Genomic DNA, 15424 nt, shown 5'->3' with positions numbered 1-15424 from the left:
TGGTGACCTCAGAAATGTTCTCCATCTCTTGTAGTGTCCGTGTACGATTGTGTTCAGAAACCTCGCGTGTTTGTGCCTCGAACATTGTCTGTGATTCGTACTGGTCTCGATAGTTTCGTGTTCCGTGCTGTGAGATCTGATCCTGACTCTCACAGGCTGCGTGGCTTTCTACGTTCTAAAGTCGCGCTTTGATGTCATGTGACGTCACCCGCCCGCGCACGCGCTTGCACGCACGCACATTACATGTACGCGCGCGCGCACATTCTCTTCCAAACACGATGTAGTTGAAAATAAATAAATAAATAAATAAATAAAAATAAAAAATGAAATACTTCTTTAACTAAGAGTGCCAATAATTCTCAAAGTCTTCACCAGCATCCTCAGGGTGGAAACGTGGAACAAGTACTTTTACTTCAGTAAAAGTACCAATGGAACAGTGTAAAAATACTCTGTTACAAGTAAAAGTCCTGCATTCATAATCACACCTCAGTAAAAGTACATAGGTAGTATCTGTAAAATGTATTCATACTATCAGAATAACAGTATTGATATATCATATTGTATATGATGAGTTTTACATCAGTGTATATTATAATATAATATGTAGTAGTTAAGATGTAGTTTTCTGTATATTATACAGAAAACTACATCGGGAGATGATTAATGGGAAGTTTTTAATTTCTCTAATCTGTGATTTTCATGGTCAAATGTTGGAAAGTCTTCAACAGTTGTGAAACTAATGTAGTTATTAATTAGTAGTTATTATTAATGTAGTATTATTAATGTAGTAAAAGTTCAATACTGACACACGGTGGAGTAGAAGTATAAAGTACCACAAAACTGTACTTAAGAACAGTACTGGAGTAAATATACTTTGTCATTTTTCTCCACTGCCCATAACTCATCACCTCCTCATAGGCTGATTTAGAGGAACTTCTCAGATCCTCTACACAAGTAAAACATCAGTTCAACAAATACTGTAGAACAAGTGCATGTGTGGTGGTGTGACTCATGTTGACAGTATGACAGACAGTCAGGCAACTACTCTGAGCAAACACCACCAGATCATGTTCAAGGTTGGACTCGTTTGAATCCAGGCCGCGGTCGAAGCTCCTCAGCAGCCACAGCTGGATGAACGCTCCAGAAACCTGATGCAGGGGTTTTAACCAAATACTCTTACTACTTCATATAATAATACTTGAATTTGGTGCACTGGTCTGCTGCAAAATGAGACTGCTGCCTTGAAACCCTTTTGTTTATTGATTTTAACATGTTTCCAAGTTTCCTGACTTTTAAAAATGATGCTAGCTGGCAGCTACCAGCTAATTAGTTGAAAAGTTTTCAGCGCAGGTTCATCCAGATCCAGATATAAAGGCGAATGCTTAAAGTATACTGGAGCAAAAAATTAATTTGGGCGCAAAGCATTAAGAGGGAGTCAAAAAGTAAACTCCAAACACGACATTTTAAAGACTTTTTATTGAGTTGTAGCTACTTAAATGAATAGTTCAACATCGTAGGAAGTACGCGCCTTTGCTTTCTTGCTGAGAGTCAGATGAGACGTTTGATACCACTCTCGCTAAAAAGAGTACGCTAGAAATTAAGCTACAGCCCGCAACCGATTAGCTTAGCTTAGCTTAGCTTAGCATAAAAACTGAAATCGAAGGGAAAACAGCTCACCTGGCTCCATTCTAAGGTAACAATAACCACCTACTAGCACATCGAATGGTCAAGAATCAACACGCTGTGTCTTTTTTGTTCCGTACAAAAGCCAAATCTGGTTTAGGAAGCTTGCTAGCAAACAGCGGACTTTCCAGGAAGCTACATCCTCCTGCAAGAAACAGTGCAGCTATTAACCCTCCATAAAACCACGGCTTGTCTTTTTTACACTTTGGTACACGTGCTAATTATTGACCTTTAGATGTGCTAGCACGTAGATATTGTTCCATTAGATCAGAGCCAGGAGTTTTTTTAGCTTTCATGCTAAGCTAAGCTAACTGGCTGCTGGCAGTAGCTTCATCTTTAACAAACAGGCAAGTGAGTGGTAGCCGTCTTCTCAGCTAACTCTCAGCAAGAAAGCGAATGAGCACATTTCCCTACTGCTTTATTTAAGACAATATTTCAGAGCCGAAGAATGACAGAGCTTAGAGATATGTGACTGGGTGCTGCAGGCTGCAGCCGAGCAGATCCACCAGCCAGCTGACACCTGGCGAAAGAGCCCAGAAGGAGGATCTGCACGCACACACACACACATCCACACCCGCCCAAGCAGACCTTAACACTTCTGACCCGTCTACTCCATGACAGCCGCTCGAGACGTGTTTCAGCAGAGAGCAACGCTGACGGTACAGCGAGCACAGAAAGGAAAACAGACCGTGTTTTCAAGAGGTCGTGGGATAAAACACAACCCTCAGTGTTCAATTTCAGAAACACAAGGGCATCAGGGAGAACTTAGGCTTTTTTCTTTTTTATTCCTGGAAGGATTGCTGCAGATCAATCTATTCCGTCTGGCAACATGTCACTGGTTTCAGTTAGGAGTAATGCAGTGTGCACAGCAGTGTCAATGGACCGTCATTTGAATAATTTCCATCAAGTCTCAAAACATTTCGATCACCTTTGTCAAAGCACAAAGAAGAAAGGGTGTGTCGCTCAGACTGGAAATGTTTCTCAGTCACACATTTCTTATATGACAACTCAGTGTAAACCCCCCCCCTCCCACTGATACATTCATGTAAAAATGAGATAACACAAGCAGAGCTCTTTGGAGACACGTAAAAAGAAGGCATACAGTGTGAGAAAATGAAGCACTCACAGTTTCCACGCTGTTTTCCAGGCTTTTGAAAAAAAAAAAAAGGCAGAGATCATAGCAAGGATCGGACATTGGCATTCATTTAGGGTTGTGTATCCGGCTAAGGGTCTGAAATGAAATGCTAATCAAATCATATCAAAAAAGAAAAAAATACTTTAAAGATTCTGCAAAAAAAAAGCTGTTTAGAAATACAGATCTACACCAAGCCATCCAGGTACTTAAGGTAGATAAGTTAAGGTACGTTTAGTTGCTAACAATGCTAAAAGTCTCTCTGTTCCTCGTCAGTAATACGTATCTTGATGTGACTCACAAAAACATAAAACATCTGGACCAGCGCTAATCTCATGAGGGTATGTGGATCTACTGACAGTTTATGGGTCACCTGCCAGCTCAGTTAACTTCTGCCGTTCCTTGAAAACAGCTTTATATGATGTTTTTCATGTTTTGCCCTGCAGCGTGTCTGCATGGCTCACCATGATTCACCGTCTCCTTGGCATTTAAGGGAACGTCCGTTAACTGGTCTGACATCTCGAGTGAAAGCGTGAAAACATTAATGACGTAAATGCCTACTTAAAAGGTAAATGCGCACAGAACCACATAGGGCGGAAAATGGTGATTTTAGACCTTTAAGCATGTTGAGCACAGCCCAAACAATGGTGGCAAACACCTGCTGTGACCTCACTGTTCGTCTCATTGCCACAGCAGTCGTGTTAGTCTGACTCTGCTCATTTACACTTGTCATTTCATACAGTATGTGCAACTTAAGCTGCCATTATCTTCAGGACAGACACTGTTACCGGATTGTTCCCATAGACTTTGCACACTCAGTAGCCACCTTTATAAAGTATGCCTACATAAAATGAATGCAGACTAATGCAAGAACCCTGCAATAAATCCCACTTTCACAGACGCTCAGGCTGCAGCTTGTGGTGCTGTTAAATTATGTTGCATTCCAGGTGTTCATAATGTTTCATCCAACCCATTTATATCCAAGAGGATAATGGAAACAGCACAATAAAATCATCACAAAGCACAAACTACAGCCTCCAAAATGATCGTTAAGATGAATCAACGACTCTAAAACTGCTTCATCAAAAACTAAATATTACAACCTTCATGAAGTGAAGATTTATAGCAGGGCCACTGAATTACACTGCATTCATTTTGGCTAGGTCTACCTAATAAACTGGCAACTGAGTGCAAGTCTCTCCAAGACAGATCAAACCACCTTCCAGGGCATGAAGTTCCTAAGATGAACTGGGATTTTTGAACGGCAGAAAATTCCCATTAAACCATGCCGGTTACATCAACCTGCAGCATTGGAGTGCATTAAAAATGAAAACAAAATTTTGATGAGATATTACACTTGCGCACACACATAAAAAAGGATATAAATCACTTGCTCAGAACAGAATTACACCTTGTAGTTCCCCCCGTGCCTGCATCTGTGTTGGCTTGATTTAATTCCTGTCAGCGGGACTTTCTTTGCATGATTATATTGTCCTTATGCGTGCATTGTGGATAATGTGGTTCTTTTGTGGAGTCCGTGGTCTGGTCCCTCTCTTTGCTTTGCTTGCATCAAATAAATTATCTACAGCTTGTTTAGCACCCTTCAAAAGTCACAAATGAGGCCCCACAGTTAAGGTGGACTTGGCTATTAAGGTGCTTTCTGGATCCAACATTCCTACTGGTCCACTCTAACAAGTCCCTAGTTAAAGGCAGACAGTTAGGAGTTGTTAAGCTAGTCCAACAAGTCCACCTCGGTCATTTAAGCTGTACACGTTGTCTCTTCCTGCTTAAGGAGTCCATTAGGAACTGGATGGGTGACGATGTTTTGTTACAGTGCTGTATTTAGCGGGATGATAGTGGACATAACCATGTAGTCAATGTCATTGAGCTCACTGGAGGCCTAAATTGCTCCAAACAGAAATAATGTGGTCTCTGGCAACAAAATCACAGCTCCGGGAAGGAAATCATCACCCCTCGTTGAATCTAGAACCCCCAGGACTCCTCCATTGAGCTCTGATAGTGGAATGTGGAGCAAAATGTCAGCGCAAGAGAAAAACAACTCTGCTTAACGATGGCATTAGAATCTAATGGTGCTGACTAAACGTTTTTTTCTTTAAATGATATGTGCTATGAAGATGTTGGGCATCAACATAAAAGTGATCGTTTCGTATGTGATCATGTAATTGCATATCGGAGGAGACGAGAAGTTTGGGAAGTGGTGGGAGGAGAGGTGAAGGAGGAGATGATGGGAGAAAGAAGGGTTAAAAAAGTCAGGAGTATCATCGTATTTTGGCGAAGAACCACAATGGGTCCTCTTTCTAAGGCCTTTCTGAGACTTTCAGGGAGGGTTTTTCAGGCAAGAAACCCAAAACAAAACTAAAGGAATTGAATCATGGGAGCCCTCGCAAGTAAATGAGCATCTGTGATCCTTACTCTCTGAGAAATAAACGGTATACAGAACTGGGCAGAACCCTTCAGCTATCCACCCACGGTCGAGGTGTTCTTCTCCGCCTTCTACCAGTCGTTTCATTGAAATTCCTCTGTATCCAGCCTGAAGAAAGAACTAGAGGGTCACCAACAGTTTCAGTCAGAGCGCTGACGCCACAGTCCGACAGCCACTCCCCTCTGAATCCTTCCTGGATCCCTCCCCTTTCCACCTTCAGTCGCAAAACTCTTCCCAGATCAACATAGACAGCGGCGGTCACTCTTGGTCACTTCCTCCGAGGAGTGAACTACATTGGGGACAAACCCGCTCTTCACGCCCTCCCAGCCCTCCTGGATTGTGATATCGCCAGACCGCACCAGGGCGAAGATGTCCCTGGTCAGCTCGGTGAAGGCATGTTCCACGTTGATGGCGTCACGGGCCGACGTCTCGACGTAGCGCATCCCATACGCCCCTGCCAGCTTCTCTGCTTCTTGGCGGGTCACCTAGAACAAGAAGTTAAGTGATGAGAGTGAACAGATCAGGACCAGAGTGAAGCGGCTAAGGTGGGAAACAGCAGGCTACATTGTTTCCTGGTTTATCTGATCTTAGTCCTGCTCGTTCAGCATGGTATATGAGTGTGGACAAAACTTTTTGCACTGTCATCATTGGTGATATTTTTTGCTTTCTCTCTGCCAGTCGCCCAAAGAGAATTGCCTAAATAACATTGACAACTCGCCTCTGATCTAAATGTGAACAAAAAAGTTATTTTTAATGCTGCAGACTTTGCTAAATTGTGCACTGCATGACATTCATAACTATCCCCAGCAGCACACTTTAACTCAACATAGCCTCAGGAATATTGTTGTCATGACTTTTCCATTTGCTTTTACGCTGTCCACACCTGACGCTGTGCCTCCAGGTCGCATTTGTGGCCCACCAATAGGAAGACGATGCTGTGCGGCTGGACGTGGCTGCGAGCCTCCTCCAGCCAATCGTGGACGTTCTGGAAGGAGCGGCGGTTGGTGATGTCGAACAGGAGGAGCCCGCCCACAGAGTTACGGTAGTAAGCCCTGGTGATGGACCTGCAGAGGGTGCAAGATGGAGATACGACTATTGCCAAGTACAATACACATACAGGAATTAGTCTCAGTGAAGAAGAAGAAAGGTAAACTGGCCATTTGAGCCTTGACCCCATAACACTGCTGCTGCACCTATGAAGCTATTTGCATTGTACAATGGTAACGTCAGCTGATTTACTATTCAAAATTAAGTATGTTCTCAAACAACGAGTCCTTGATTTCAGACAGAGATAAAAGGTAAAAAAGGAAAGAAGACTTGTCATTGCTAAACAGGCTGAATTGACGACTGTCGCTGGCAGATTTTATCACCTCTAGCTGTTGCTAATTAAGTGCTAGCTTCATTGTTGCTGAGGAGTTGCTGGAGTGTAAACCTGAGAGCAGCACACAGCATCCACACAGCAGAGAAATGCCAGGCTTTGTGTTATTGTTAGTGGAGCTTTTCTTATCTTAACATTTCGTTAGCTAACAAATGCCTTGGAAGTAACATTAAGGTAACGCTGGCTTCGGTTACAACAGCAGTTAGCTGGCCATGCTGACATTTGCAGCTTTCAGCCGACAATCACACAGACCTCTCCTAGCTTTCAGGCTTTGGAAAGGCTATCTGTTCAGGATAAAGACAAAAACAGCGAATAAGATGTGATAAATCCAGGGGAAAAGCTAATCAGAGGAGGAAAGTGATGACGTAGTGTGACAGGAGGAACAGAAGCAGAGGTGATGGAGGCGTGAAGTAGAGGATGTAGACAGTAGCAAAAGGCCTGATTTTGCTTTGAATTCATTTTGATGTTTAATTAATTGTTGCTGGCTCTAATTCAAACTTAACATGAAATGGCATATACCGTAAAAGCCCCTCCAACATGCATCACACCGATAGCTTAGCACTGGTAACCTTGATCCAACAATATCCATATCAGCCATTAAAAGCTAATATCAGCAGAGCCCGTTACAAAACGAACACTGCAGCCCGACTGGGAGGAAAAGAGCTGCTAGATCTTGACGAGATGCGACACCCTGCATGCACACGCAGTCACCAACCCTCCGATGACGCGTCTGTCTTCCCACAACATCCTCGCAGGGCCAACGTCAACGTGAAGATAACGAGAAGGAAAATTACAGACTCGGGCCAGAGACAGAAAGAGAGACGTGCCATGAGAGAGGAAGAGGGGAGGATTGGTTGACGGGGAGGACGCAGTTGGAGAGGAGTAGGTGGCAAATATTTAGAACCAGTGATTCATTTGATTCATCACACACACACACACACACACACATATATAGCTATGGAGGGGAGGATCACACAGCTAGCAGCAGTGACTAAGATGAGATCTGCGTCGTCAGTGGGAGAAGAGGACTGAGAGGGGAGATGGGGTGGATTCAGATCAGTGGGGAGGAATACTACAGCATCACAAAAGACCAAAATACATAAAAATACCATTACTAGTGGATACTTTCCCAAAATGGCTACAGAACATGAGTCAAAATGGCTACTTCAGTGGATCAAAGGATGCTGGGAGTTTTAAACCCGCCGCTAGAAGTTAAATAGGGACAAATTGAAGTTAAATTCTAAAGATAAAGGATGAAGCAGAGACCATTTACTAGGAGTATGAGTGGAGGTCGGCACAGGATGTTTTATTTTGAAAATTTACTGGCTTCTTGGCACCGTTCCTGTGTCTGACTTCCTGTCTGGCTCGATCTGCTCTGTGCAGCCTTTTCCTTTCCGAAGCTCATTTGTTCCACATAAAGAAATAAATCAACTCGCAAATTTGTCGTTTTAATGCTTTGAAAAGATTCAGCTTTTCGTCAAATGTTACTCAAACAATAGTGAAAGGAACTATTTTCAGCGGCAGATTGACGCACATTTGGATTGCGTGTTGGTATTTTCAGCAGCAACAAGTCAGCCAGTAAAACACTGTGACTCATTGTGTTTTTTTAATAGTTTTTGGGCAACAATAGAGCTCTATGGCACCGAGGAGTGAGACACATTCAGCTCAATGGTTCGATCAAATCATTGTTGGTTTCATGGAATTTTCTGATATAAAGAAAAATACCACATTTTCCTCCCGAGGGCCAATATCAAGACAATATATATATATATATTAATAATATAAAATCAATATCGAGATGATGAGTGTTGGTGTGTGTGAAAGATGCACTTTAGACTGCGAGATGTACATCAGTATCAGACCTTCTGCGCGCTGATGGGGAAATATTTCCTGTACTTTTAAGTGACGACGTCGGGGTTTGGTGTCCTGCAAGGACAGTGGTGGACTCTAAGTGTTTCTTCTCTCAATGCCAAATCTTATTATTGATGTCAAAATTTAAAGTCACTCTTCTGGCCCCGTAGCTGTCACCATATTTCACATTTGGCCGATACTGAATTGGTGCCACTAATCTTGGGCGTCCACCTTCAAACTTGTGCTTTAAATGACTTATTTTGAGAACGTGAGACAGAACCATGTTTGAATGAAGTTTCCTCCTCGGATCTTTTACACCCAAAAACTGGTTTATTTTATTCCTCCTCAGGCGGAATCATGTGAACTTCAGCCATCAAGAGCGCTTTGGTCTGTTTACTCATTAGAAACATCCCCTCTGGTTGTTTTCTCACCTCACACCGTGTTTGAATAACTGCTCGTTCTGTTGAACAAACCAGTCCCAGGTAGTAATTCAAGTTTTGAGACCTCCAGGCGCTGCCACGTTCCAAGCACCTCCCACGTAACATTAAGTACTAATCGTCCAATTTAAGGCCAGATTGAGAATACTGAGACATAAACGAAACCATTTCTGCATTAGATAAATCAACCTGTGCTGGATATGTACTAAAACTGCAGGCTGACACTATTTCTGTCTGGTGCAGCTGTTAATCAGTCATCTACTCTTTCTGATCTCGTAATCATGTGATTGTTTTCTTTATTCTTTTTCTATAAAAGTCAGGAGGAAACATTTCACTCTTTCAGTTTCCAGATAAACCAGATTTAAAAGTGATAAACCACAAGTTCCTCGTTCCGCTTGGTGCTCGGGGACATCTGCGGCGCTGAGTGGCCTTGATTCTGCACTGCATTTCCCAGAGATCACCTGGCAGCAGCAGCATGTTGTGAGTACCTTTGACTTTTCTACTGAATTAGTTTCTCTTTTTCTGTCAGTCAGCTGCTCATCCTGTCCGCCCAGTTCTTCTTCGTGTGTTACCTCCACATAAACAGAAATGTACACTGCAGAACCTCCTGCTGTGCACCGCTGCTTTTTTCATTTTAGCCAGAGAAGACAGATGTTTAGAGACAGCAACGGTGAATCGGCTGCATTTATATATTTATATGCGACTACATCCTCCCCCCATCTCCTCTTCCTCGTCCTGTGCACGAGCACGAACGGCACCTGTTGCTGATTGGCTGGAATCGTGTTGTGTGGCGCGCTCTGAGCCCCTTTGTTTCCCACTTACAGAGCCGGGGTTGTGTACAAAAACTGTGTTTGTGCAGCGCACACACAGATCAGACAGCTGGGAGACGAGACATTTACTGACTCTGAAACGGAGACCAATCTGTCTCCACGGTGACTCAGCTCACCTTTGAGGGAATCACCTTTAACACAATGTAAATGAAACGTTTGCTTTGTCTTCATCACATCATCTTTATACTGAAATATTACAGAATAATATGTCCGTGCTCAGTGGTGGAATTTAAATAAATGCATCTAATCACTGCAAGTACAGTTTAGAGGTACTAGTACTTTACTTGAGTATTTCCATTTGGTGCTACTTTCTACTTAGTACTCCACCACTTCATTACATTTATTAGACATGATGCATTTTTATAGATAAAACAGAAAATAGTTCAACATCAACAAGCTAAAAAAAAAAACAACAACATTAAAATGCTGCTCACACACTAAAGTACCAGTAAATATGATAATATAACACTTAATGAATTCGGCATATTGAGAACTTTTACTTTTGATACTTTAAGCATAGGTTTTGTGAATACTACTACTTAGAAAGAAGGTTGGTTTTTTGTTTTGTTTTTTTACAATGGTAGTATTTTTTATAGTGTGGTACAGTTACTTTCACTTCGGGATTTGAACACTTCTTTCGCCTCCTGTCATGCAAACAAATACCACAAATTACCACACATCGCGCTTTGGTCCCCGATGGCATTTTATAGTAATATAATAAAGTAAAACCCTCAGAAGTTACCGTATATTAACCTCAGCACAGGCTTAGATTGTTAAAGCTGTTCCCACCTGAAGCGCTCCTGCCCCGCGGTGTCCCAGATCTGCAGCTTGATCCGCTTCCCCGGCTCGATCTCCACCAGCCGGGAGAAGAAGTCCACGCCGACGGTGGGGTCCGACACCTGGGCGAAGCGGCCCTCCGTGAACCGCCGGATCAGACACGACTTGCCCACCGTGGAGTCCCCGATGACGATCAGCCGGAACTGATAGAGCCATATCGCCTCCATGACTTGGCTGTGCCTGTCTGTCGCTCTTCACCGCTGTCGGTCTGTCTGTCTGTCGGTCGGTCTGTCTGTCTGTAGCGGTGTGAGCGTCGAGTGAGCGCGTGCGTTTAGAGAGAAAGAGACAGAGATGAACAACATTAGAGTAGTTATCTCTATATGTTTACCATTTTCGTGATATTTGGCTGCGGTGTGGGAAAGGAGACAAAGGTAGATCTTAAGGCCGCGTTTTACGACGTCGAGCGCTCGAAGTGCTGCTGTGCGCGCACGAGAAGCAATTCGTCCCCACGTTTCGGTTCGTTCGGGCGCACGAGATGAGCGCGCAGGTTGACTATTAACACGCGAGTCTTGGTCAAAGTGGACCCACCGTGCGTAAAGACGCACACGACTCATTCAACAACATCGATGCGCCAGAGGTGTACACGTGTTCTCAATGTTTTCTAAAGCAGCTTAGCGACTGTCTGTGGGTTTGCTCTGTTAGTTAATCACGTTAACGCATTAACTTTTGACCTTTACAGTAACATTTTGGTTATTTCTAACTCGGCCTAACATTCCTTCAGGCCAGAAAGGCGATGGATTTCTGGCAAATTACCAGAAAACGGACGTCTTTTTTTGCAGACTGGTGCCTCGTTAGGCACGATGGGCAAACTGTGTGTGCGGTTCATGTTGATGAAGAATTAAAGTCAGGTGGATTTTAGAATCAGCTGCCACATTCCTCTTTTTTATGTAGAGGAGAGCTAACGGTGTTGCTGAATGAGTTGTGTGCGTCTTTACGCACGGTGGGCGTGTTTGCGCACTGAACAAACTGTTCACCTCTCCGGGTATTAAGCACCTGTAGCACAACGTTTATAATTGTAGTGCAATTTTGAGGAACATGTGCTAAAGTATTTCCATTTTATGCTAGTGTAACCTTTTACCCCACTGCATTTATTTGACAGCTTTACTTACTCTGTATTACTGTGGACTGAGCGACCCAGTAGTGTTTACAGAAATAAAAATTAGCACTAAAGCAGTGTTAAAGTGATGGAAACATGAATGCATTAATCCACTATAGCTCACATTATTCTACAATGGGCAGTTCTGCATATAAGTACTTTCACTTTTGGTGCTTTATATATATTTTGATGCTGATACTCTAAGAGTGTTTTTTCTTCATTGTAGCATTGAAATCTATCTATACCATCACTGTGTTCAATACCACAATCATATAGGCATTAATAATGTATGTGGTAGTGACTTAATGTTGATGTTGTGCTACTTTATGGGTTTTTTATGCATTTTTCCAAACATTCATGTGATTTCCTGCAGCCTTTCTATTAAAAAAATGAGGAAACATGCAGCCGAATGTTCCCTGTCCCAGCCGTGTGCATCACTTTTTAGCGTCCCCTGGAAACAGTTTCCACTGTTTGGTTGTGTTTTCTCTCTGGTGGAGACGTTTTCTTAATTTGTGATTCGTCTGTTGGAATTTTGTGGCGTCTTTAGTTGCACTGCGTTGAGCTCCTGCGATACTTTTTGTGTATCTCCTATAATATCTGTAATAATAATACAACTATATCCTCTACCTCCATAATATTACACATAACGCATTGAGTCTGGTAGTCTTTGGCCATTAATAATAACTTTACAGCCATAGTAATCTTATATTTTATTGTTCTTCACGAAGCTATAATACTAACATATATTCCCATGACCTCTGCTGTACCTTCAGTCCTCAGTAACAAACATAAACCTCAAACCTGCCGTAGCATCACTGTTACTACTGAACGGAAACCCTGAGGAGTCACAAGAGGCAAACATATTAAAACAATACATATTCCTGGACTAACGCCCCCCCGCCTCGCTGACTGTAATATAACTTTAATTGGCTGTTTGCCCACACATCCCCCCTCAACACACATAACTGGCTTACTGTGTTTCATTGTATTCGGTGCGTGATTCAATTAAAACCACGAGATATCAGAGAAAATCCTCTTACGCTTTCCTCGTCACTTGATGGCGTCAATTGATGTTTTAATAAGCCAGCTTTTTGGATTATTGGCCGCCGCCTAATGCCCCTTTTTGATATGAGGCTTTGGCTCTTGGACGTGTGACCTGCTTGCCTTGCTTACATATTTGGACCATGGCAGCATTCTTGCATCTGAAAGGGCTCGTTCTGAATATTACCTCTACTTTGGTTCTTAAAGTATATGTTCCTCATAATACTTTTTTTTTTTTAAATTCAGGACTTCCACCACTGCTTCTCTATCAGGTCAGAGGAAAAGTTAAAAAAAAGTACTTTGATGTACTTTAATGGAGTTGTTATGATCCATGTACAGCAGTCGATAACAGCATAAAACAAGGGTTCAGAGGGTGATGGTTTGTCAGAGGAAATGAGTCGTAAGTTATGTGATTTTCCAGAGGTGGAAAGAAACTAACAGAATGTTTCTTCAAGTACTGTAATTAAGGCCATTTTTGTAGTTCTTGTACTTTTCCAAATCCTGCGACTTTTCACTTCTTCACCACAATTCAGAGGCGTACATTGTACTTTTTACTGCATTTATCTTTAGCTTAATCTACTGGTTACTTTACAGATTCAGATTAATGATACAAACTTTGTTGAACAAATACACGAGCAGAGTAAACTTTACTGTCTCCAAGGGAACATTTGTCTCGGGCGCAGAGCAACAGTCTCACAAACAACCCTGATTCCAAAGAAGTCTGGACACTGTGTGAAACATAAATAAAAACAGAGAGCAATCATGAAGACGCTGATCCTGAGCTCATGTAGTAATCCTTGCGGTGAGCCTTCCCAGGATGCCCCTTTCAGACCCACATGATCCTCTCACCTGTTACCAATGAGCCTGTTTACCTGTGGAATGATCCAAACAGGTGTTTTTGGACTCTTCGGTGTCTCCTGTCCCGACGTGTTTGAAACGTGTCGCTGCATCAGATTCAGAGTAAGCAGATATTTACAAAAATCAACGAAGCTGATGAGCTCAAACATTAAATATATTGTGTTTTTGCTGTTTTTAATTGAGTTTATGTGAAAAATTATTGGCAAGTTATCACATTCTGTTTTATGTTTTACACAGCGTCCCAACTTTGGTTTTTGGGGACTCGGGTTGTATAAACCATCACAAAAACATCTTAAAAACATGAAATAGACATTTAACTTTACACAGTGATGCTGTCAGTTATTAGGATGTACTATAGCCTCACGTTTAAGTCCACATTAAAGCATCAATAATTAGAATTCAGTAATCTAATCAGAAAAAGTACGTTTACTTTCAGTAGTTTAAGCTTTATTTCCCGATGCTTTTGTACATTCACTTATTTTTTTACTTGCTAACACAGTATTTCTTGCCACTCTTACTTAATTCAAGTACAGGGTCTGAGTGCTTCTCGCTTTAATAGAGGATCTTGTGAGCCCTGCCGGTCACTATCTGACTCCTGCTGTAAACCTCTACAGTCCAGCTCCCCCTGAGCAGGCGGGCAGGGAGCCAGACACGCGCAGCCTCCCATCAGCCCCTCTGTGGAGTCGGGTTGCGTAGCTCGGTCGGTATGCAAACATTAGCGGCCGAATCCCCGGTGAATAGCGGCCTTATGGGCTCCCAAACCGGATGCGCTGGAGCAGCGTGGAGCTCCGCCACGGCCCACAGCGACATGTCCAACACATGGACGTCTGTCTCACCTCAAGCGTTCGAGTGTTTTTAATCTCTTGTAGTTGGAGATCGCTGCTGTTTGTGAGCATGACGGCTCCAGTGTGATGCTTTAATGATATTTTTACCGTAAAAAAATATAAATGATGATGTTTCAGAGTCTAATAAAGAGCAGACCCCACGCAAACGTCTTATAGCAGAGATTGTTTTTACTGCAGGCTATTATTAGACGGCTGCACATCGTGGCTGAAAAACAGGCCTAACGCTCTCTTAAGGAGCCACTTTCAGGATTAATAACATCAGAGATGAGAGAAATGCGGACTGTGAATGCTAAAAAGCAGCCTACTTGGAGCCGGAGTGGAGCTTAGGCCGGGACGGTTCCTCCTCTTTACGCTCTTTCCTTGCGCCGATCAGGACCGGGCTGATGCGGGCTCCATGGCACCGACAAGTCTGGCTGGGTCGATCCTGCAGGACGCAGCAAAACCGCCGAAACTCTCACAAAACCTCCGGGAGTCGACGTTTGTGTGAGAGCCCCGAAAGCAGAGGCTGTTGTACGGCAGCAGGCCCCGGAGTCAGGGCTGGTTTCCTCGTTGATGTCGGGCCCGATCGGGAGCTGAAGGAAAAAACGCATCCAGAGCAGGTGCGATGAGAAAAGCGGATCCTGCGGCCAAAACGGCGAGCGAGCGTCTCCTCTCCGTTCCCACCCCGAGAAGCGGGTCTGTTTATGAGGGCAGGGGGCTGGCTGTCAGAGGGGAACCCCGCCGTTTCATTCCTGCGCTGGCTGTGTTTGTGAGGGGGGTCGCTGCTGATGAAATGGCAGCAGGAGCAGCAGCATCATATAGCCTGACTCATCCCGCATCAGTACCACTACCGTAAAGGACCGCGGAGAGGCGCAACACCGAGGGACGACTGTGGTGAATCTGAGAAGACACAAAACAGAGAATAATTAGACAAACAAATAACAAGAACATTATTATTATTATTATTATTATTATTATTATCATTATTATTATTATTATTAGTAGTAGTAGTAG

At 43.1% G+C, this 15424-nt stretch overlaps 1 protein-coding gene across 2 annotated transcripts; it reads right to left on the bottom strand.

Moving 5' to 3' along the window:
- Nucleotides 1-2448: 2448 nt before the first annotated feature.
- Nucleotides 2449-15264, bottom strand: rab39bb (RAB39B, member RAS oncogene family b). 2 transcript variants are annotated; one of them, XM_076724645.1, is made up of 4 exons: nucleotides 14737-15264; nucleotides 10544-10827; nucleotides 6142-6322; nucleotides 2449-5743 (listed from the first exon to the last, which is right to left on the bottom strand). In XM_076724645.1, the coding sequence occupies exons 2-4, from the start codon at nucleotides 10756-10758 to the stop codon at nucleotides 5498-5500; spliced, it is 642 nt and encodes a 213-aa protein (XP_076580760.1). In that variant the 5' UTR covers nucleotides 10759-10827; nucleotides 14737-15264; the 3' UTR covers nucleotides 2449-5497. The 2 variants fall into 2 exon arrangements, with proteins under 2 accessions (XP_076580760.1, XP_076580761.1); XM_076724646.1 differs by having other exon boundaries at nucleotides 10544-10823; nucleotides 14737-15216.
- Nucleotides 15265-15424: the final 160 nt, after the last annotated feature.

The sequence above is a fragment of the Chaetodon auriga genome, chromosome 24, assembly GCF_051107435.1.
Source record: "Chaetodon auriga isolate fChaAug3 chromosome 24, fChaAug3.hap1, whole genome shotgun sequence".
NCBI lineage: Eukaryota > Metazoa > Chordata > Actinopteri > Chaetodontiformes > Chaetodontidae > Chaetodon > Chaetodon auriga.
Note: the sequence above shows the minus strand (reverse complement) of the source record. Positions and strands in the feature narration are given on the sequence as shown.

Excerpts from the sequence above, each read along its gene's own strand:
- rab39bb (XM_076724645.1), bottom strand. The coding sequence starts at position 10,758 with ATGGAGGCGATATGGCTCTATCAGTTCCGGCTGATCGTCATCGGGGAC. Across the intron at positions 6,323-10,543 it reads GCGGGGCAGGAGCGCTTCAG|GTCCATCACCAGGGCTTACT; the intron begins GTGGGAACAGCT and ends CACCCTCTGCAG. Across the intron at positions 5,744-6,141 it reads ACCTGGAGGCACAGCGTCAG|GTGACCCGCCAAGAAGCAGA; the intron begins GTGTGGACAGCG and ends TTCTTGTTCTAG.